Here is a 23,152-nt window from a genome sequence, read left to right on the forward strand (position 1 = left end):
TTCTGTGTGATACTGTGTTCAGTGTGCGTTAGTGGGGGGAGGTTCTGTGCGATACTGTGTTCAGTGTGTGTTAGTGGGGGGAGGGTCTGTGGGATAGTGTTCAGTGTGTGTTAGTGGGGGGAGGGTCTGTGCGATACTGTGTTCAGTGTGCGTTAGTGGGGGGAGGGTCTGTGGGATAGTGTTCAGTGTGTGTTAGTGGGGGGAGGGTCTGTGCGATACTGTGTTCAGTGTGTGTTAGAGGGGGGAGGGTCTGTGCGATAGTGTTCAGTGTGTGTTAGTGGGGGGAGGGTCTGTGCGATAGTGTTCAGTGTGTGTTAGAGGGGGGAGGGTCTGTGCGATAGTGTTCAGCGCTGCCTGGCTGTGGGCGACTTCTCTTCTCTTCTCTTCCATTTGTGGAACAAAGGTGATTAAAAGTCAGTCTCTTCTTTCTCTCTTATTCACCCGTTTTCACCGGTTTGCTGCCGTGACGCTCCGTCTCGCTCGCTCTCACACCCACATCAAATACACACCGAGCTGAACAGACTGGCAGGCGTGTCCTGTATACAGACGCACGCCGCACCCGTGCTGTAGAGACGGACACACCTGCACTCGCAGCACCACTAACGGTTCACAGCCCCCGTCCATTACAGCCATAAACACCTGCCCCTCCATACTGCCTCTGTTCAACCCCCCAATGCCACCGCCCCCCCACCGCAGCCTGCGACTCCAGTCATAAACCTGCGTTGCTGCTACACCGGCCCCATCACCACCACGGCTGCCCAACCCACCAGCGACATCCGAGAGCAGGGTCTCAGCCGTGGAAAATATGGCAGCATATTGTAGACGGCACTGGACTGGACTGGACTGGAGAATACAGTGCACTTAGTCTTGGGTGGGGGGACGCACAGTGAAGCCCCCACCCTTACCCTCTGAGCACCCGGCCCCTGGACACGCAAACTGCAGACAGCTGCCCACCGTCCTGCGCATTGACACAGCCTAGTCAGGGTCAACCCTACTGGGACCAGTGCCGGTCCCTGCTCCTCCCACTGACCTGCCCCCAGCACGAAGAAGACGACAGCACAGTCACCACACCCAAACAGAAAAAAATTGTCTTTTATTGTCTCAGACATACGACTTTACACACAGGAATATAAGATAGAGAGGTATCTGAAATTGTCAAATATTAACAATTATAAATATTATTATAACATTAATAATAATATGGAATGTAGTTTCTTCTGTTTGTCTTCCATTATCTGTCCTTTTTTTTCATTTTTAGTATTTTTTTTTAAAGAAATATTTCAAATAAATAAATTTCTATATAGTCTCTTTCAATATCTTTTTAAATTCTTATATTTCTCTCTCGTCGCACAGACAGTTGGGCAGGGTCTCCATGTCCGTCCTCACTCCTCCTCCGGTGAGTGTGCTGCCCCCCCACGCAGGGAGGGAGAGAGGAGAGAGACGGTGGGTGGAGAGGGCAGGGCACTAGAGGACTGCAGGCACTGTCCTCCTCTCTGTCCCTCTTTCCTCCCCGTCTCTTCTTCGATGTTCAGGATAAAGTGTCTCTTCCTCCTGCAGACACAGCCCCTCTCCCTCTCCCCGCCCTCTCCTGGGGACGGGGGAGTGAGAGAGGGAGGCTCACAGAGAGAGAGAGCACAGAAGGGAGGGAGTCACACAACACGCATAAGTCCCAGCTGTGTCCCAGTCACAGACGACTGACAGGCAGACTGTCCCGCCCGGCCCAGGGGACTCCCTCGAAGACCCCAGCTGAAGTCTCCGCACGGTCCCATGACCTGCAGAGCTCGCGGAGGCCTGTTTTTTGGGGTGGGGGAGGCTTGGAGGGGCACATTAGGTCTGCCTCTGTGTAGCCTGAGTGTTTAGCTTTCAGTTCAGTTCGTGGGTTTCTCTTGTTTAAAAAACAAAACAAAAACAAACGCAAGGCTTTTGTAAAGAGAGAGAGAGGGAGAGAGAAGGTGGTAAGGATTAAGAGCTGAGCAGTTCAAAAAAAGAAAATAGAGAGAAGGCAAGGCTCTGCTCTCCCTTCTGTCCTCTCGGTCTCTCCTTTACACGCATGCACTCACGCACATACACAACAACAAAAAACGCTACACAGTTGCTCGTGGGCAGAAACCCCACCTCAGACAGGCGTGCCGTGGCCCCTACACACGGCACCACCCTCTCCCTTCACCCTCGTTTATCGATTCAGCCCTCGTCCCCTGGTGTCCCTCCCTCGGGAGTTTCTGGTCCGTCTCCTCAGTCTGATCAGATTCAGTTTCTCTTTCCAAGGACAGAAAGGGGGGATGGTGGGGAGAGGAGAGTGGCGTGTGGGGGCGGCGCCAGGGCGCGGCTGTGTCCCCCCCCTAGTCCCCGCTGTCGTCCTCCAGCTCCTTGACGATGGCGATGAGGTTCTGCAGGCCGAAGATGTAGCCGCTGTCCTGGCCCTCGTGCACCACGCTGGCGTCCCCGTAGTGTCTGCAGGTGGTGTGAGCGAAGTCGATCATGCGCACGTCCACCAGGGGGCAGCCCTCGCCCGCCCCTCCCGTCCCTCCGCGGCCCCCTCCCGCCCCGCTGGCGGCCGAGGCGAACCCGAACGCCCCTGGGCGGCCGCCCTCGTCCCCGCTGTCCTCCCCTTCCTCCTCCTCCTGCCCCTCATCTCCCTCCTCCTCCTCCTCCTCCGACAGCTCGTCCTCCTCGCCCTCCTCTCCGCCGCGGTGTCGGGGTCGGCTGGGTCGGGGGGGCTTCCCGTCATAGATGATGAGCAGAGAGCTGGAGTAGAAGCGGTACGACTCGCGCGCCTCCAGCACGGCCTGCAGCTCCCGCAGCCGCCTCAGCACCGGGGCCAGGAGCTCTCGCCGCAGCCGCCGGCCGTCGTGGAAGAACTGGAACAGCGCCTCCTTGAAGCCCTGCAGTGTCAGCTTGCGCCCGTGGTACTTGTTCATGAACAGCAGCTGCCCCGAGTCCGACTGGTACACCTGGGGGGGAGGGGGAGGGAGGTCAGAACAGGGAAAACAGTAGACCGACACGGAGGCACGCTGACCCACACACAAGTGCACACACGCGTGACCTCACACACGCACGCACAATCATGACCTCACACACGCACGCACACAAACACTCGTGACCTCACACGCACGCACACTCACACAGTTAAGTGCGGTTAACTTGCAAGCTGAGACAGAGAGGAGAGAGCTTAAGGCACACTGATCACCGTAGTGCTGCTGTCCCTCCCTGCCTCTCTGCTCACCTGCATGCCGCACACCCGGACCCCGATGATAGCGGAGGTGCTCTGCTGACATTTGCGTATCTGGTTGGCCTTCTTCTCCTCGGTGGCGTCGTCGCCGTGCTGCCGTGTGCCCATCTTCAGGTCGAGCACACAGGGCATGGCGTAGTGCCACGTCAGGTTCTCCAGCAGAATGAACTCTGGGGGGCGGTGGGGTCAAGGGCACAAACGGCACAACACAACCAGCGCAATACAAACACAGTGCAATGGGCAAAGGCTCATAGTGGTGTGAAGAGTGGGGACTATACTGCCCTGTACCCCCACCCCATGCCCTCCTGTAACCCACTGTGCTCCCCAGTAGCACCCCCATGCCCCCATTGCCCTGTAGGTAAGGATACTGTACTGGTTGCGGTGCTTGGCGTTCTCCTTCATCCTCTGCAGCTGCTGCTGGTGGCACTTGATGCTCCAGGGGTTGTGCTTGAGCTGTGGCGCCACATTGCCCTTCTCCAGCCCGAAGCTCAGCAGCTCCGACTGCGGACGCCACTCCAGGTCCTCCTCACGGTTGTGGCTGCGGGGCGGGGGAGAGAAGTGGTTAGTTTCATTGGCTGGCTCCTGGTGCAGCAAGGAAGCAGAGGCGATGGATATGCATTTGTGTAGGTAGAGGTGTGTGTGTGCGTGCGCGTCTCACTGTTTGTGTCTCTGTGAGTATGTATGTAGGGCACAGGTCCTCTGGGGCGTTGCGGTGACGCAGCACGGCCTGTTCTACTAAGCCCTGGGGAGAGACGGGCAGAACTGGAGCACCCCCCACCCTCCCCCAGCACACCTGACACACAGCTGGACTCCCCAGGCTGCGGTTACATCACCGAGGTCTGTCCTTGGAAATCCGAACCGTCCCGCAAACTCAACCGCAGTGCAGCTGTGCCTCTCTCCCTCTCTCTCTCACCTCTTGTGCTTGTCCTCCTGACGCAGCAGCCGGGCGCGGTCCTTGCTCAGGTTGTCATTGCCCAGCAGCAGCGGCGGTGGCTTCTTATTGCCCCACTTGATCATCTTGTTCTTGGGCTCGCAGTCGGATGACGAGTCGACGTTCCTCTCCAGGTCGGCCGGCTCGCTGTGTAGGGGGTACGCGATGAGACACAGGTTGCCCTCCTCGTCTTCCTCGAAGCTCACCGACACCACGCCTGCAGGAGAGGGGAGATGGGGGCGGGAGGAAGAGGGAAGGAAGGCGCGGTTAGTTTGGAGTCTCTTTTGTTCGATTTGTAAAACATGAACCACACATTTATTCAGGTCTTCCCAGCAAATCAAGAAAAAAATAAAAAAAGCAACAAAAACGCAAGGAAGAAGTAAAGCCAGCAATGATGTCATAGCGTGTCCTTACCCCCTTCCCTGGCTGAGTTTGTCTTACAGGGGCTCAGATTTCTCCAGGCCTTTTTGGTTTGTTTTGTTTTTTTTACACACTACATGAGCTGCCTGCATCGGTCTGGCATCTCTCAACCTGGCAGAGATCAGAGAGGTCTGGACAGACGCAGAAAGAAGACATCCAAAAAAAAACAACCACCAAAAACACACAGACACAGCTCCGGACTCCAAGAGAGGGGGTGGGGGGGGCAGAAAGAGAGAGGGGGTGGGGGGTAGGGGGGTACAATGCCAGGTGATTGTGTGTGCGTGTGTTTAAGGGTGTAAACATCATAACAGCACAAGTCTTTTCCCAGTGAGACACACCAAGACACAATCTCCCCAATCTCCATTCACACTCTTGCTTTCTCACACTCTCTCTCTCCTGCCAGGAAGGAAGACAGGAGGCGTTGAGGTTACAATCCAGGCAGGTCTTTATTGACAGTGAACAGCAGCTCACTACAGCGCTATGAGGGCGGACACTGGTGGGAGGAAGCCCAATCGGTTTCCCAAGATGCATCTGAATAGGTCGATATATCTGTGCATCGAAACCATCTCAATCCTACATCGCCTTCAAGGAAAACCAGGACAGACAGACAGACCAACCATCCGACGAACCACAGCACGCCAAGTCAATAATGCAACACACTGTGTACATTTGATAGAAACCACCGCAGGGCGAGTTCCCTGGTCAAACAAACCCAAGACAGACAGACAGATCTGTCTCCACTGAGCAGCAGGTTTCCCAGTCAGTCAAACACACTCGAGTCCCCAGTGTATTAAAGAGCAAAACAAACAAAAACTACACATTTTAAAGCTGGGGCCTCAGCCCGTCTTCTGGCACCAAGTCCTTGAGTGTCCTTTACAGCGCCCCACTTCCTGACCGCAGTCCTTTCTCTCTCGCTTTCGCTTGCTTGCTTGTCCTCCCGTTAGCTGCCAGCTCCATCCCCGCAAACGGCAAAACACACAATGAGGAAGCGACGTAGCAAGGTCCGCCCGAGGACGTGCGAGAGGAGAGGACAGGAGGACAGGGGGGCTGTGTGTGCGGAGCATGTCCTTCTTCTCGTTAAGTCTCTCAGTCCTCAAGTGGCATTCAAATTTTCCCTCTCGCCCCAGTCTCCTCAGGCACAGGCACAGGGATCAGACAATTCCCAGTGAAGACCAAGTGTCCAGAGCTTGTGTGCTTGTGTGTGTGTGTGTGTGTGTGTGTGTGGGGGGGTCAGGGAATCTGGGCTGGCTTTATAGATGCACTGCTGGGTAGGGAAAACAGGCAGGCAGGCAGGCAGTTCAGAGGGAGCGAGGGGGAGAGAGAAATAGACAGCAAAGGGCAGAAACAAGAAGCAAATTCAGAGGATAAGGGTGGAATATTTTACAGTCGCCGTTGGGGGAAAGAAATAAAACTCCAACATTAAATAAAATGGATAAACACACCCCTGTGAAGGTACTGCATGCAGAATAAATTCAAAAACAAAAACAATATATCCCGAAGAGGTTCTTTTTAAAAGCTGTAAACAGCAGATGTTGTGCAAGTGTGTGTTTGCATAGGGGAATTAATTCGACAGGTACTAGGACCCAGCTGGATGGCTCTGCTTCCGCCAGGCTGCTGGCCCCTCCTCTCTTGGTGATGTCATTGTCAGGCACAGTGCAGCCATTGTTAACCCTTTGCTCGCCAGCACACTGACACACTGATGGAAGCCACAAGATTCCACTTGACCTGTACCCCCCCAACACAGTCCTGGGTCTGCTACAGGTCGGACTCTCTGGCCTACAGAGCTATGAGAGTCTGTGCCGTCCCTAATAAGAGTGTTGCAGTGCCCCATGACAGCCCAGGAGCTGCGGACACACGTCACCCGGCGTCCTCGTTCGCTGCATTCTCTCCAGTCTCTCAAAAAACGAATAATTGCCCCCCCCCAGAAATACCCTTGTGCACATCCTGTTTTGCTTTAGGAATGAGCCCAGAGTCAGAGAGAGAGAGAGAGAGAGAGGGGGAGAAATGGAGGGATGCAGAGGAGCCTAGGCACTCAAAGGCCTGGAGGGATATCGAGAAGGAGGGAGCCCGGACATGTTATGTTCGTGATACGAAGGTGTGCCGTCAAGGTGGCCCGTCTAACCCGTCTAACCAACCCACCACCGCCCTGCCTGGCCCGGCCCACACCGAGCCCGGCCCCCTCACCTACTGTTTCACAATAAACAAAAGAGAAAGACAGGACACAGCACGGAACAACACGGGAGAGAAAATACCTGGAAATCAACCGAAGCATGCGTGTCTGTGCGCATGTTTCACCGTGCGTGCGTGCGTGCGTGCGTGCGTGTGATAGTGTGCGTTTAATTCACCACAAGCCCACTGCACAGAGATTGAGAGAGATGACTCTTTATTGGGGGGGGTTCAGGTTACACGGGCAGCTCAGCCCAGGGGATGCGATACACTCAGCAGGTCAATGATCATACAAGCGACTCATTACATTGCACCCCAGTCACCCCGGCGCCACAGTGACTCGACTCGGGGGGGGAGGGACAGCCCAGTATCTCGCTAGTGTGTTCGTTCTCAGCCCACAAGGCACCAGCCACTAGCGGGATTGTTGTTTTTTTGTCAAAGACACAGTCAAGTCAGCGGCCCTTCACAGCCACAATGCACACTGCAAACACTCCTTCAAGAAGATCAGAAACACAGACGTACGGTATAAACCTAGAAATAATGAATCTCCCTCCCCACCTGGCAGAATCACTTACCTGCCTCTCACACAGTGACAGGTGTGTTGCGGTGGCAGGCCGTGACAGCGGTGGCCAGTTTGCTGAAATGCTAGTCTGCGGTCTTGTGAGGACTGTCACCCCCATCTGTACCCCCCCCCCCCCCCCAACCCCTATCTTACCTCAAGCCGCAATAACATCCTCTGCCTAAAAAGACACACAGCTCAAACATACATGCACACAGTGACCTATGAGGCCGAGCACATACACTCGACAGGCATTGCATGGACTGCACATTGTTCAGAGGGAGATTTAAGGCTGAAGCTGACGCATTGGGGGGGGGGGGCGGCGGTACGCAGGAACAGGAACAAGTACAGGCAGTGGCAGCAGCAAACAACAATGACAATAAAATAATAAAACAGAAATTCTCAAGAAGAGAAACGTGGCGGCTAGAGCAAACAGATCAGACAGATACCTTGTGTGTGTGGGGGGGGTGTTAATAAACGAGATCTGCCTTACCTTTGTACTGTGGAGTGAATTTCTTCATCTCGGCCGGCAGGCTCTTGTAGAACTGGTGCTCGCGGGGGATGAGCGGCTTGCAGATGGTCTGTTCGCTGAAGCGCAGGACGCACGAGTGCCCCCCCACCTGGTGCACGAAGGGCTCAAGCAAGACCCCTTTGTTGGGGTAGCGCTGCTGCTGCTGCTGCTGCTCCACCTGCATGGCTTCCAGAGCCGGACTCATCCTCGCTGGGCATCAGACTGCCCCCCACAGGCCCTCGGACACTGGGCCCCCGGACACTCGGGCACTCGGGGGTCCCGCACAGCGCTGGCGGGCTGGGACTTGGGTCCTGATCCGGGCAGAAGATGGATCAGTTTAGGGTGGGGGGTTTCCTTTTCTGGCTGGCTGGGGGGAGGGGGGTTGGGGGGGATGTGCTGGCTGTGGGTTGGGGCTGCAGTCGCCGCTGTGAAAGCGAAAGAGGAACAGAGGAAATTGATCGCGCGCTCTGCCTCCCACTCTCTCGCTCTCTCTCTCTCTCTCTCTCAGTGTTTAGAGAGGTGTTGGGTTCTGTTTTTCCCTTTCTCTTCCTGTGAGCTGTCCTCTGTTCAGTCGAGGGATTAGAAGGTGTCGCTCTGTTCTGCAGGTGGGGGGGGGGGGTAAAACAAGGGACAAGGACACAAAGGAGAAGAGGAAAAAAAAAAAAACTGCTTGAGTACCCTTCGTTTTTTTTGTGTGGTTATTTCCTTGTTCAATCGGCACGGAGGCACGAGCGACAAACGGGGAGACGGATAAAAACCCCACAGAAAATAAAACAAATATTGTATGTCAATAAATGTAAACGCCGGAGGAGATGAGCAGCGCAGTACAGTCCGATCGGTGAGCAAATCTGGGCACTGGGCAGAAATAAATCGCTCACGTTTAAAGAAATAAAGATCAAACAATAATAAAACGCAGAACGCGAAGCTGCCGTGGATTGCGGTGCCGTCTCTGGCGGCTGCGGATTCGAGCGAGAGTCTCGGTCCGTCTCTCTCTGACGCTGAACTGAGACTCTGCTAACCGAGAGCTAGAAAAATATCACAACAAGCCTGCTGGGTCTGCCTCCCTGCCCGCCGCCCAGCCAATCACAGGGCTGCAGCTGTTGTTGGGTGGAAACTGAACCAGAGAGAAGGGAGCAGGCAAACAAAGAGAGAGGAAGAGAGAGAAGTGGTGGGGGAGGGGTGAGACACACAGAGCCTGAGCAAAAGAAGAATGAAGCACACACACACCAGGGAGAGCAGAGAACATTGCTGTGCTCAGCTGTTTTTGCTTCTTTGCCAAGCTGACAGCGATTCCTTATCTTCTCTCGTCTCTCCACTGGGTCACAGAGCGACAATGCCCTGGCACACACAGCGAGAGAGGGAGAGGATATAGATATAGACCAGAACACAGGGAACTGGAGAGAGAGAGTGAGCAATCAGGAGGGAGAATAAAATGGGGCAGAGGGAGAGACAGAGGGCGCTGTTTGATAGTTGTGTTGTTTTTGAGAAGTCAGAGGGCGAGAGTTAGCTTGTATTTCTCGTTTACATTCAGAGTAACACAGGAGACGGAGACAGGGACGGGGGGACAGGCTCCTTGTGCATCTGACTCTGACCAGCGCAACACCCCCCGACAGGGATCAAACACTCCACTCACTGCTGACAAAACGGCGCTGTTCACCACAGTGCAGAGTCCTGCCCTGAGCTCCAGACACACACACAACAATACTAAACACAAGCATGACACGCACCGCCACTCACACTAAACAAACACAAACGCCACACATACTGGAACAGCCTCACGTCTGACGAGAACAGCACCCGGCACCCCCCCATAGCTCAGACACACACTCCTCACCAGAGAGGAAGAGGAGGGGACATTCTGAAGGGCTTCTTCGGGGGGGTGGGGGGTTATGTTTCACTGAGGAAGTAACTGAATAAGTAAATAAGTGAATAAAATAGAATGACCAGAATACACAGCCCAGCAAAACAGCAAAGCTCCCTCAACTAATCCCCCCTGCTTCCCTGCAGCACCCTGTGGAGCAGACGCCCGGGGCGGGTGAGCTGTGGAGATTGGGGGTGGGGGGGTGGGGGTAATCCCCTGTACCGGCCGTCTCAGGCTGGGTGGCAGTGCAGTGACGTTGCACTTCTCAGCACAGATTACACAGGGCTGTGCTATTCCTGGGCAGGAACACAACGCTCTGTCTGACAGGTCTGAAGTAGGGCCTAATTCCACCATCCCTAATTAGCCCACCTGGGACACAGGGCAGGACCGTAAGTAAAGGACACACTTACAGTACAGTAAATGAGTGTCCCCCCCCCGATGTGCCTTTTAAAACAGACACACAAATAACGTAATCCCCGGCAATACTGGAGTGCACAGCGGAAATCAGGACAGGGAAAGACAGCAAAACAACAAAAGCAAGCCCTGGACAAATATAATTAGAACAATGCAAATCTACTGCCTGCCTGGCATGTACTGACGGCATGGCACGGCACAAGTTCAACAAATTGCTGTCTTGGGCCGTATGGCTGCAGTTTACTGTATTATACAGTTTGTAGAGCTTTAATCTACTGTACAAGAGACACCGTGACATGGAACAGTGCCTATTACACGAGCACATACAAACACACGGGCACAAGCGCATGAGTACGTGTGAGAGAGAGTAAGTGTGTGACGGAGAGGGTTGTGCATTAATGCAGACCCACACAGACGAGCCTTAAGGACCTTAAGGAACAATGATGTCTGTTCACAGCGAGAGGCCTGGTGCCGAGCTGGACGTCACTGCAGGGGCGCGGGGGGCAGTGGGATGGCGTTATTGATGGGGACTGAATCAGCAATAGGCATCAAGAGTCTAAACGGCCTCTGATTGACAGTCCCCTGCTCCATCGTGCCACTTACAGTGCATCCACATGTGTGTGTTAGTCTGCCTGTGTCTGTGTGTACCTGTGAGTGTGTTAGTCAGTGTGTACCTTGCGTCTATGCCTTTGGAGATTGGCACAAGAGTGTTAGCTTGTCCGTGTCTGTTTGAATGTGTGTGTGATAGTGGTACCACATCTACGGAACTGTGCGAGTTTGTATGAGTAACTGTCTAAGACTGTGTGAATGTGTGTGTGAGAGGGGGGGGGCGAGTGTCGCAGAGTCTACATGACTGTTGAGTTGTAAATAGAGACCTGTTATAGAAATGCGACAGGAATCTGACAGGCGATGGGGGGGCTGAGGACAAGGCTCAATACGGAGGTTGAGCTCTTTTCCATGCCTGTTTGGACACCAGGCATGGAAAAGAGCTCAACCTCCGTAGGGCTATTAAATCACCCAGATTAGCAGCCTTAACGAGTCCAAACAGGTCAAAGACAATCGCCGGCGCTAAAAATACAGCCTGGTGCTGCCCATTCTCACAGACCCTAGGGCACTACACACCAGCGCACAACTACACTACCACAAGAACACAGGAGACACGCACACAGAGACGACAGGCTGGCTCCACACCTCTCACCTCCTGTGCTGTATTATTACAGTATGAGGCTCCCTAAGCCCTTTGATGCGGGTGTCTAATATCCAGGACGCTGTGGCGAGACCTCACCCAGAATGGGCCGGGCCCGGCCACAGGCGTCGCCGTGAGTAAGACAGGACAGGCAGGGATGCCTCTGTCCACAAGCCCAGAGAGTCACATGGGACAATAAAATACCACAACAGTAAGAATACCGCGAATGGATCCTGGCAGCAGATCGGCTGTGTAAAGTTAACGAGTCTTCACAGAAAACACAACAGTGTCACAGGCATCACCAGCCAGGGGCAATAAGGGCCTGTATACACCAACCCAAACACCCAAGCGCTTCAAACAGACCCTTGCACACACACCATGTGTGGTGGCGTGTGTGGAGGTACATGCAGGGATGCATGCGCCGAACGCACAACGCCAGGGATTGTGTCGGACTGGGAATTCCCACAATGGACTCTCACACACTGACGCAAAACTTTACAAACACTCAGTCCAAAGAAAATACTCTTTATACATTATATTTTGTATTGTGTTATCCATCTTTACAGATATGAAAAACGAAACGCAGTGATGTGAAGTCCTGCACACAGGCAAACACACTCGTGCAGAGCAACACAGAGCCCCCTCCGAGGACACACCTATATGCACTCGCACACTCTCTCTGCTCCATTGTTTACATGCCCAGTTCAAGGTAGCAGATCAGCCTTCACCTGGAGTGCACCCCCAGCTGCAGGGGTGCACACACACACACACGTTCTCACTTAAAGGGTCACTCTTAAATACAAACACACACACACAGTGTAGCGCTGGCTTGGAAACCCGTTGCTTGAAGAAATTAAACAAAAACTTCAGACTGAAACTTCAGGAACACAGCTGGCGCTGAGCCAAACGATGTTCCCGGAATTCAGCGCCCCTCCACCCCCACACACAGTACAGAAAGAGGAGAAAGACACTTCAGTCCAACTTCTCAGAACAGCTGGTAAACAAGCCTTTGGTAACTGGTGAGGCTGTGAACCGAGGGTCAACCAGGGCAAAACTCAATGGCCATCAAACTATTTGTACAAATCTGAAGCCAATGTTTCCCCAGAAGGAGGAGGAAAAAAAAATTGTTTTTCTCAGAGTTCAAAGAGAGGAGGGGGGATGGGGTGGTGGACTAGCTTTTCCTGTGTGGTGGGGGCTGGCGTTCTCACAGTTGCAGGGATTGGCTTGTGTGTGTTTCTCAGGGTCTAAATATATTATGTAATTTATTGCTCGACTCTGTATTCAGTGAGTGGGGAAGTTGGATGCAGGCAATGCTCGGCGCGCCCATCGTGAGCCAAGAGTGACTGCAGGCCGGGGGGGGCGACTCTCCAGGAGTGTTTATACAAAACCTTGCCATCAGCACAAATGGTTTACAGAATAAGGAACACACACAATAAGTAGGGTAAGGACCCACTGAAATTAATTCCAATTAAACGTGTGACAATTGTGCCAAACAGCTGGAACCCAGGCCCAGTCCAGCAGGCCCCAGAACTGAAGACGCGTAGCTCACAGCAGTGCCCTCAACTCATCCAGTCCTGCAGGCAGGAAGACGGGCACGGGTACGCTGACATGATGCGAGCGAGTGGAGTAAATGCTACGGTGTGTGTGCTTGCTGTTGCAAAGGTGAGTGTGTGGGTGGGGACATCCTCAGGCCACATTGCCATTAAGAGCTGAGAGTCACATCTGCAGAGTGTGTGTGTGTGTGTGTCCAAGTCTCGGTCCGCAAGCCCCAGAGCATCACTATTATTGTTTATTTCTTAGCAGATGCCCTTATCCATCACTACACACTGTGGCTGAGTGCTGGGCGAGCAGAGTGCAGGCCTGGTATTGGGTCGGCCCCCCAGAGAGAGGTGCTGCAAGACACAGGGCATCACAGCCTGGGAGTCTGAGTGCAGAACCACCCCCCAAGATGAGGGAAAAGAGCCCCCGCAATGTGATTGGACGCTGGGGAGGTCATAGCTGAGATGGTGCCTCAGGTGATGGTTACATAAGAGGAGAGAGAGAACTCTGACACTGTGTGTACATCTTACTGCCTGTATGTGTATATCTCTGCGTGTGTGTGTATCACTCTGTGTGCATCTCACAGTTTGTGTGTCTGTGCATCTGTGTGTTGTCAGCGTCTGGCTGTGTTCCCTCTCTCGGCCCCAGCTCTGTGGTTCTGCATCCTATGCAGAGAGGAAGTGACCAGGCCAGGAATAGCAACAATTCAGAGCTCACTGGGGCGGCCAGTGACGGGCCCGCCCAGCACCACTGACCACCTCAGCAGTTTACTGGAGGTGCAACCAGCAGTCAGGGTCCCCTCCCCAAGAGGTAAGATGGTTTTCCTTTAAGGGGGAGGTTGCATTTGCATGAACAGTATAGAGAAATGGAGAAATATTGTGGCAGAGCGTCCCAGGAAGTGTGTGCAGCTCCAGAGAGAAATGGGGGGGGCAACCACGGCGTGGGAGCCAGGAGATAGACAGCTGCTCCCTCCACGGCAACCCTATAAATCGCTCACACTGATTCACTGCAACTCCAACTCCCCTGACCCCCCGCTCTGGGCTTACTCATGGTGCCGGTGCCGAGTGCAGGGATCAGACGGTGCTGCCGCCCCACCCTGCCGGCACTGTAATAACCGGCCAGCACAAAGCTGTAAAGTACGGAGGGCAGAGAGGAGCTCATTGAGGTCAGAGAGGCTCAGCCGCTCGCTGCACACTCAGGGGGAGTCTCTGTCTCTCCTCCCTTAAGCCTATCCTTCTATCCTTCGCTATCCCTACTTTCTTTCTCCCTCCCTCTCCGGCTCAAGCACAGTAGCCAGTTACTCAGCAAGAGCTTAACAGTGGCTCAGACTCAGGCTGGGCTGTGTAGGTGGACAGACTGCCCCGCCGGAGCCGTGCCCCACGTCCTCCGTCAGCACCTGCTCCCAACGCCGCGCCCTGCCTCCCGCTCGGTGTCATTGCAAATGCGGTTCTCATTATGATGTTGGAGGTGTCTTCACTAAAACCACACTCAGACACCCACACGAGGGCTAGGCTACTGCAGGGTCACTGACTGGACTGGGCATTCTCTCTAAATTGGGATTTTGTATTCTTAATGGTTCTCCCTCATTTCACTGAGCTGGAAGGCTGTGTGTGTGTACGTGTGTATTAAACATGCTGGCAGGAGATACTGGGCTGCAAACAGTAGTTCTGTGCCAAAGGCTCTTTGTTCTTGATAACAGAAGTACAGTCCTGATCAGCAGTTTTTGTGTTGGTTTTTTGATCAAGGCAGGGTCTTTACTGTAGAAGACTGAAGTGGAGGATCAGGAACATATCCACAGACAGACAGACAGACCAACCGACCAACTGACCTCACACTCCAAGTCGGACAGACACAGACAACGCCGGTGTCACAGGGCAGAAGATCAGCGCGGGGCATGAAAGGCAACCCAGGCGTTTAAACAATCAGGGGGAATTTGAATTATTCACAACAAGACGGGGGTGTGGAGCTCAGATCCCACTGCACACTCAGGCCAGGGCAGATATCACGTACTGCTCTCACGCACTCATACGCTCTGGCACTTACGCCCACACGCATGAACACACACATACAGGCTCTGGCACACGCGCACACAGAAACACACACACCCTCTCTGTTGAACACAGTAAGAGTGCAGTGTTGTGGGGGCTGTGTTGGGTTTGTGTGTCAGTGTGTAGGAAGTGGAGCAGTGTGTCTCTGGGTGCCAACTGACAAAGACGCCACAGATCCTGCAGTGCGATGCCACTCCTGCCTCCCTCGTTACCTCGCTCTCTCCTCTCTGATACATTCTCCTCACAGCCCCTGCACTGCACGTGTCGCTCCCCACACGTGTCTCCGTAGAAAAATCGAAGATCACCACTTCGGACAAAGCCCCCCAGGCTAGAATGCGCACCCCCCGCCTCCCTCTCCCTCTCCCCATTCCCCCCAACTCCAGCTCAATCTCCCACTCTGTCCGTCTGGACCCCTTTCTCTGACCCATTTCTCTCAGCACAATGTCTCTCTCTCACATGCAATCCCTTTTCTCTCTCCATCTGCACCCCCCTCCACACATTCTCCATCATCCAGCACTTTTTTTCCCTCTGCATCTTGCCCCCGCCCCCCCCAAAAAATGTCTCTCAGCTTTGCATCAAGAGATATAAAATAAATCAAATCAAAAGGAGACACGGCACAGCAGAACACGCCCGCTCTCCTACATCTGTACACCTGTGAGCCGGTCCATCAGCTTGAGTTAAGACGGGGAAAACATCTCTACTCCTGTTAATTAACACGCTCTACTCTTTAACTACCCCCCCAGCTCCGCCCCCAATTCAATTTCAGAAAGGGCTTTATTGGACACACTTTTCTGCAAAAAAACAAAACAATTAAAGGATAGATTCACAACACTAACAGACATCCCTCCCTCTCAATCTGCCACAGAAGTACACTCCGGAATGTCCGAATGGCAACATGGTCTTTCCTCGCGAGCTGGGGACCCTGCAGGGTGGGGGGATTTGACATTGGAGCACAGAGCTGAGCTACCGCTGCACCACAGAATAAAATACACCAGACAGGGTTTTTGCCTAGAAGGTGTGCGTCTCGTATGCTGGGAGCTGTTGAATCCCACTCAGCGTGGGTAGTTAACGAGGGAGTGCGGCCCCGACGGCCACAGAGCAGCCCCGGAGTCACAGAGAGTCACTGGCTGGGTCCGTGTGTCACTGCCAGACTCCAGAGGGACACGTCACCCCCGCTCCCCGTCTCTGTCTCCTCTCTCTTAAACTGTCATAAAGAGCGCCAGACCTCAAAGCCTTGCACCCTGACCGCAGCGGCCAGACATTACCCAACACATTCCACACACCGGGCCCGAGAGCAGAGGGAGAGAGGGCACAAGATAGAAGAGGAGAGAGAGAGAGAGAGAGAGAGAGAGAAAAATGCAGGGAGAAAGTGGGAGGGAGGAGAGGGTGACAGTGCATGCCCCACAGAGCCAACAACACTGAACACACTGAATTAGCAGCAGTCACCAGTTCATCTACACCAAGACTCACTCCCTCCCTCTTTCTCCTACTCAGCAGTTATGTAATCCAGCATTCCACGGCAGAGCAAAGGGTGCGAAACAATGCTGTGAACTGTTCAGGCCGGAGTCACCACACACACACACAGGAGTGGAGTGTGGTGTGCAAACGAGTGTGCAAGTGAACTGTGCATGTGGGAGGGGCTCACCATTAGATGACATCAGCGCTGGCACATGAGCATGATGTCCCAAAATAATCCCACACACCCTGCACTGGTCATGGGTTCAGAATCCTGAGCTCCCACTAACACGACCTCTTGGACCTCCCCACTCTGAGCTGGGGAAGGCTGGGGGGGACCAGTGTGGATTGCACAGTTTGCATTTCACAAGACCGGAGGTTCTCAAACCTTTCCTGGAGTACCACCTACCCTGCTGGTTTTTGTTCCAACCAAGCTCTCAATTACTTAATTGAACCCTTAATTGATCTAATAATTTCCTAAATCACAGCCTTTCAATTATTTTTAACAGTAGGGGTTTAAAGCTAAGTATAAAATTGTAAAAGGAAAATATTAAGGAACCAACTTTTTATCAGTTACTCAATTTAAAGAGAAATGTAATCAAGTAACTTCAATTAAGGGTTCAATTAAGTAATTGAGAGCTCTGTTGAAACAAAACCCAGCAGGGTAGGTGGTACTCCAGGACAGGTTTGAGAACCACTGCACTAGACGGCCTTATGCATGAGCAGTAAGGGGAGGGAGCAGGAGAGGTCTTTACACATATAGGGTCTCACATGCTGCTCAAGGTCAGCTGTTACATGACACCCCATGACAGCACCACAGACAGACCCCCCCCCACCTCCAGCACATTGCCTGCATACTATGGCTGAATGCACTGCATTTACTTCATTCTCTCTCTCTCTCTCTCTGACACATGGACACAGAGACGCACCGAGATGTGTGCAAACACAGAGGGGGGGGGAGAGAGACAGAGACATAGAGACACACACACACGCACTCTTCAGAAAGTAACTGACTCACTCACACACATATGAATGTCAGCAGCCCACGAGCAAAACCAGCTCCTGTGCAACGACCCGAGTGAGCACAGTCCAGCTACACTAAGAGCACAGACAGCAAGGCACGGCCCGCCGGATCTGAGCCGGTCCGATGGCCACAACACTTCACACAGGGAGGAACTAGAAATACTAACCTTCAAAGGTTTGTTGATATATTTTCTTACTAACACTAATTTGTCATGTTGCTGTCGATCGTACAGAGCAGCACAACGGCTGGAGCGACAGGGACGAGGGGAGGGATGGGAGTCGCTCATCTCTACACACAAACAACTCTGGTTTCTTTCATTGTTCCCATGGTTGGACAGCAGCCCGGGTCCTCACTGCGCACACGCGGTGCCATCGGGCTCTGTGCTGCCCCTGTTGCAGTGACTCACAGGGCCAAATTGAAAGGCCGGTAGAAACCAGAAGTTCTCATTTAAACTTTCCAGAATAACAATTAAAAATAAAAATAAAAACAAAAACAGGCCCTTTTCTCAACCTGATGACGGGCTCCCCGGGGCAGCACGAGCGGGACGGGATCTGGGCAGCGCTAAAAACAGCACGGGGGAGTTTTGTGGAGAGAAAAGAAGTGGAGGTAGTGATTACCACCTGATGCCCATTTCTGAATTTAGCTGATGAGAGCGAGTGCAGAGTTTAAATATATACGGGCCTCTCTGTCTCTTGTGCAGACACAAAGGAACCAACCATACCAGGGAGACGGCTCTTTAAAACAGGGGGGAGAGACAGAAATAAAATCATTAAAAAAAAAAAAAAAAAAAAAAAACCTTGAGGAATCTGCTGGCTACTCCACAACAACAAACACCTACCATTGTTCTGGTGAAATCACGCCCAGGCAGAGTGCTGCGCGCTGCAGAAACTCCTCGGCACTAGACTGCCAGCCATAATCCCATCCCGCTGCAGCAATTAGAGGAAAGCCCGGGTGCAAACAAACGACCACTCGCTCGCACCTAACCAACGCCCTGGGCCGAGATCAGCCAAACACACACACGAGGGGTAAGAGAGACAGACAGAGGCCGGTAACACAGGAGACTCACCGAGATGCCAGGCGGACCAGGGCAGCTAGATGTGCAGCCTCAGGCACGCAGCAGGGCCTCCCGTCACTGGAACCAACACAGACACACAAGCTGGTTATTTTCACTTCAATACATCACAAACTTTGCGTCAATGAACAAGGCTGTGAAGAAAGTTTTGTTTTTAAAGCAACAAAATATAAATTGATCAACAACAAGAATGAAAGAAAACAAAATGCAAAGTTGTGGGGTTAGTTTTGCAAGTATCTGCAAAATCACAAATCCACCCCCACAAAAAGAATAGGTAAAGCTTGTAAATGGCTTTTAATTCCTGTGGTGAAGTGGAAACAGTCCAAACCAGCTTTGTGCTTATTTATATACATCACACTCTCACACACAAACCTTCTTACTCTGCAGTTACACACACGCACCTAAACCGCTACATCTCCAACCCTCCCTCTCCCTCCTTTACTCCCTCTCTTTGGTGGGCACCCTAATCTCCTCACTGAGCCGCTGATCCCCCCCCCGTGGTTACAGTAATCCCGGGCAGGTCTGTGGTGACCGCGGCGCTGAGAGGCCGGCAGATAGAGTGTGGCGCCGTTAATAATATCCCTCCTGCTGTAACTCCAGAGCGCTGCAAGATTAATTAAACATGAGTGAACAGGGGGCCAGGGGTGTGCGATTAATACAGCACAGAATACTGTATGTGCTGGGGGGGGGGGGCGGGAGGACACACAGCTACCCTTGCCTAGATATTTCCACTGACTGACTTTTACCACCAATCTCATACTGTGCGTCACTGTGCTGTCTGCTGCACACACAAACGCAAATGTCTGGTGATGGAGGGCCAATTCCCTGAGGTTGCATGGGATGGGGGGGCCGCAGTACAAAATGAACCACCAATTTTATTTCCTCTACATTTCTGTCAGGGAACATTTATTAACTTTAATTGTTGTTTTATTACTTTCCCCCAAATTACATGTGCAATTTGTAACAGAAAATTGTCAAACTGCAAAAATATAAAAAAGCTTCAGAAAAGGGGTGGTTGAAGGTTGGCTTGAGGGCCACACTTTGGAAACCCCTGCACTAAAGGCACGCACACATCACACACACACACACACACACACACTCACACAAGGCGTTTATGAGGCAGGGAACAGGTGTGCTGTTTTGCTCGTTAACAGACACATTGGCACAAGCTCTGTTCAGACCCGCCGTGGGGGGGGTCAGACACTGCTGACCGGACGGCTTTTCTGCCTCCTCAGGGTGAGGCGCGCAGCGCTCTGTTGCCGCCTGTGACACACCTGTTATGGTGCCAACTGCAGAACAGCGAGAGTCAGCAAACCATCAGTGAAGGACAGACGAGCTGTTTCTCACACACAGCACTGCTCTGCTTTATCTGCTAGTAAAGCACTTTGGAACACAGTCTCTGAAAGATTATTATTCCTACTACTAGACAATACAAAACACAAATACACAATACTCAGAACCAGGAAGAGATGTGCACAACAGCAACACACAGAAGCACAAAAAAATACAGCACACACAGATACAGGCATACAAACCAACACACACACACACACACACCATAACCCACAGAGGCCTTCCCCCAGCCAACCAGCAGAGAACCCAGCTATATATATATTATATTGCCCTGTACACAGCTATACCATAATGCATTCACAGCCTTGCTTTGAAATATTGCGATTCTCTAGAGCTGTCCGATTAATCGAGTAATTCGATTACAAATAATCGCGGATTAGAATGTACTGCCTGGAGACTTCTATTAACCCTTGGAGCACTGAGCACCCAGTGCTCTTAAACACATCACATCACTTGGTATAGCGCAGCAAATTACTTAATTTTACAAGAAACGCAAGACATTGACGTTTTTTATTTTTATAATTCGTTTATTTTTTAAATGAATACAGAAATGTGCATTAGCAAAAAAAAACAAGTTATACAGACACCATTTGTATTCTCAAAACAACGTTTTCAAAATTAACCCGGCTTATAAACAATTACAAAAAATCATATACGAATCCACAGAATGGAAAAAACAGACGCCTGAGCAGAAGCTCCGTCAGAACTACACGGCAAAACAACAAAAACACAAATCGGCATCTTCAAATGTACTTACTATTATGTTGTTGTACTATAATCATAATAATAAATGTGCATTAGTTAATTTGAATTGATTGTAAAGGTATGTTTGACACAGCGTTATTTCTGCTTCGGAAATCGGGTTGTGCTTTAGTTGAATACTCTCGGACTACTCTGTGTATTTCTTAATCTTAGCGGTTTTCTTTTGTGTCAAATCCGTTTTCAACACAAATTACAGGATTCTGACATTTAGATTGACCAGCTGAAACAAACTACAAACGTCTTAATCTATACATTCACCCTCTCCCATCTACATCCTTGTCATAAGTTTCACCCTCCCCTCTTCCAAGTCGTTGTCTTAACTGTCTGTAACACTAAACAATGTGCCAATTAATAGTTTACAATACTAAAAAATGTGCTTACTAAAGTTGTCTCAGAAGCAGTAAAATGTTCACAACATCCCTCATTTGACTTCCTTAAAAGCGCTCTCATTTAGTGAGCAATTTCACGACATTTTCCCACAAGGACTTTCTTCCTTTTTTACCAATACAAAAAAAAACAAAGCGGTTTTAAAAGCTTTGTGATTGGTTAACACTCACAACAAACTTCTCTGCTAATAGTTAAGAAACACTTAGGCAAAACAAATGGTGCTTAACACATTGACACTATTTTTATATTGAAAAACAAGATGAATGTTGCAATTAAGCAATTTTAAAAAGCAGGGTTTTGCGAACATTTTAGTCAAAATAAATCGATTAATCATAAACCACTCGATTACCAAAATAGTAATTAGTGACAGCCCTATTCTACTCTTCTTCATTCATAAAACGATTGTTAAGGAATCGATAACATCATTTCAAACACGGTTTAACAAAGATTAATCCCTAGCGGAGAAAGCTGGAGTGACACGAGTGAAGACAGGCGGGTAAGAGCCTCTTTTGACAGCCACACGGTAGAAATCAATGTAGTCATGTATCCGGTACTGTACATTCACAGATACAATGACACCTCGGTGCAGAACCCGGCCGTTTGTTACGCCACAAAGAGATTTAGGAACAAAAACACCAGAGCAGTAATAATAATAATAACAAACATCGCCTGAGCCCCGTCTTACAGCAGTCAGCACAGGGCTCAGAGATGATACTAGCCGGACTGTGTGGGCTGCTCGCTATGAGATCCTGCCGATTCACTGTGATCAGACATCTCCGGGCGGCCAGACACGTCAGGGTGAATCATGGCCAGACTGAGATCAGCACGTTTAATCAATCATAACTATAACAGAAAATGCACCATCACACTGCGTTGTTTTAGACAGGTCTCGCCAAGGCGTTTATTTGCCACCCCACTCGCGTAAGACCAAGAACACAGGAGGGGGAGATGAGAAGTGATCAAGCGATTAATCAAGCGATTAATCGGGATTAATCGAGTTTACAATGACGTCACCAGCACTGCAGACACAGTGACACCAGCCGTTCACTCACAGTAACCCGGGAGGTCAATGTTAATGAGGAAAATAATAAAAACTGGAGAAAAAAAAACAGAAGGGGGAAACGAGGAGGGCAGGCTGGAAGAGAAACGAAAGCGGGAGACGAAAGGAAACCGAAAGGACGAGAAAGGGGGGAAGCCGGAGGAAGAAAACGGGTCGAGTCAGGAGACTGAAATCACATCCCTGGAGAAACATCTCACTTTACAACAGCGCAGTGAGCGGCTCTGCACAGCGGGGGGTGTCGGTTCAGTTCGCTGTGCTGCCGCGGCCTCCCTCTCTCTCCGCCGCGAACAATGCGGGCCGCAGCCGCAGGGCCGGGCCTGTAATTTACCCCAAACACCGGCTCAGCGCCCAGCCCGACCGCACGCCTATCATTAGGACACGGGTTACGCGTCCTGTCCGGCCGAGGAGCGGAACAAAACAGCCGACCCGAGGGCGGAGAGCCCAGCACACCAACACACACACACAGCCCCCAGCCCGCCCCGGCAGGAACACACTCGGCCCCCTCTGGTTACCTGCTCGGTGGACGTGTGTTGGTCTTTATTGTCGTCGCTTTTTCCGGGAAGAACCGTCTCTCTTCGGCGCACTGTCACCACAGGGACCTAAGATGGCGGACGGTGACGGCAACGGCCCTCGCTTTGGAGAATGCGAACCTGCAGGCCCTGCCATTGGCCGCCGCGGCGTGGGAGCCGGCCTGTGATTGGCCGACGGGGAGCCGGGTTTGTGACGAATGAGTTACCGGAGCAGCTGCTGACAGGTGACGAACGGGCTGCAACCCGGAAGTCTGGCGTCTGTCAGCTGCGGACACGACGCAGGACGCACGTATTGATGGTGAACACGAAGCACGATTAACGGTGTGGTAAAGCTCAGTTACTGTACTGACAGCTTGCTGCTAAAAGAATAATACTAATACAACAATAACAAAAGCAAAAGTGCAACTACTACTACTACTACAACCACTACTAATGCAATGATGATACTACTACAAGCCTCCGCCCTCAAAATTAGAGATGAGGAGGGAAAGGTAGGAATTACAGTAGGGTCTTGTAGTGTAAGCCAGGGCAGGACAGGACAGGACAGGGCCTGTGTCTTAATTATTAACCAGCAGCTGATGTTACAACCTCAGCGTTACTTCCATCTCACCTCAGTCTCCACTGTCCCCCAGAACAGTGTCCCCT

General features: G+C 51.8%; 1 protein-coding gene across 4 annotated transcripts; it reads right to left on the bottom strand.

Moving 5' to 3' along the window:
• Window positions 1-1,074: 1,074 nt before the first annotated feature.
• Window positions 1,075-22,596, bottom strand: LOC136731040 (inositol hexakisphosphate kinase 2). 4 transcript variants are annotated; one of them, XM_066697653.1, is made up of 7 exons: window positions 22,490-22,596; window positions 18,410-18,475; window positions 7,799-8,241; window positions 4,143-4,377; window positions 3,598-3,767; window positions 3,224-3,399; window positions 1,075-2,951 (listed from the first exon to the last, which is right to left on the bottom strand). In XM_066697653.1, exons 3-7 carry the CDS (start codon window positions 8,019-8,021, stop codon window positions 2,340-2,342), a joined length of 1,416 nt encoding a protein of 471 aa, XP_066553750.1. In that variant the 5' UTR covers window positions 8,022-8,241; window positions 18,410-18,475; window positions 22,490-22,596; the 3' UTR covers window positions 1,075-2,339. The 4 variants fall into 4 exon arrangements, with proteins under 4 accessions (XP_066553750.1, XP_066553748.1, XP_066553746.1 ...); XM_066697651.1 differs by having other exon boundaries at window positions 7,799-8,410; XM_066697649.1 differs by having other exon boundaries at window positions 7,799-8,415.
• Window positions 22,597-23,152: the final 556 nt, after the last annotated feature.

The sequence above is a fragment of the Amia ocellicauda genome, chromosome 3 (assembly GCF_036373705.1).
Source record: "Amia ocellicauda isolate fAmiCal2 chromosome 3, fAmiCal2.hap1, whole genome shotgun sequence".
Taxonomy (NCBI): domain Eukaryota; kingdom Metazoa; phylum Chordata; class Actinopteri; order Amiiformes; family Amiidae; genus Amia; species Amia ocellicauda.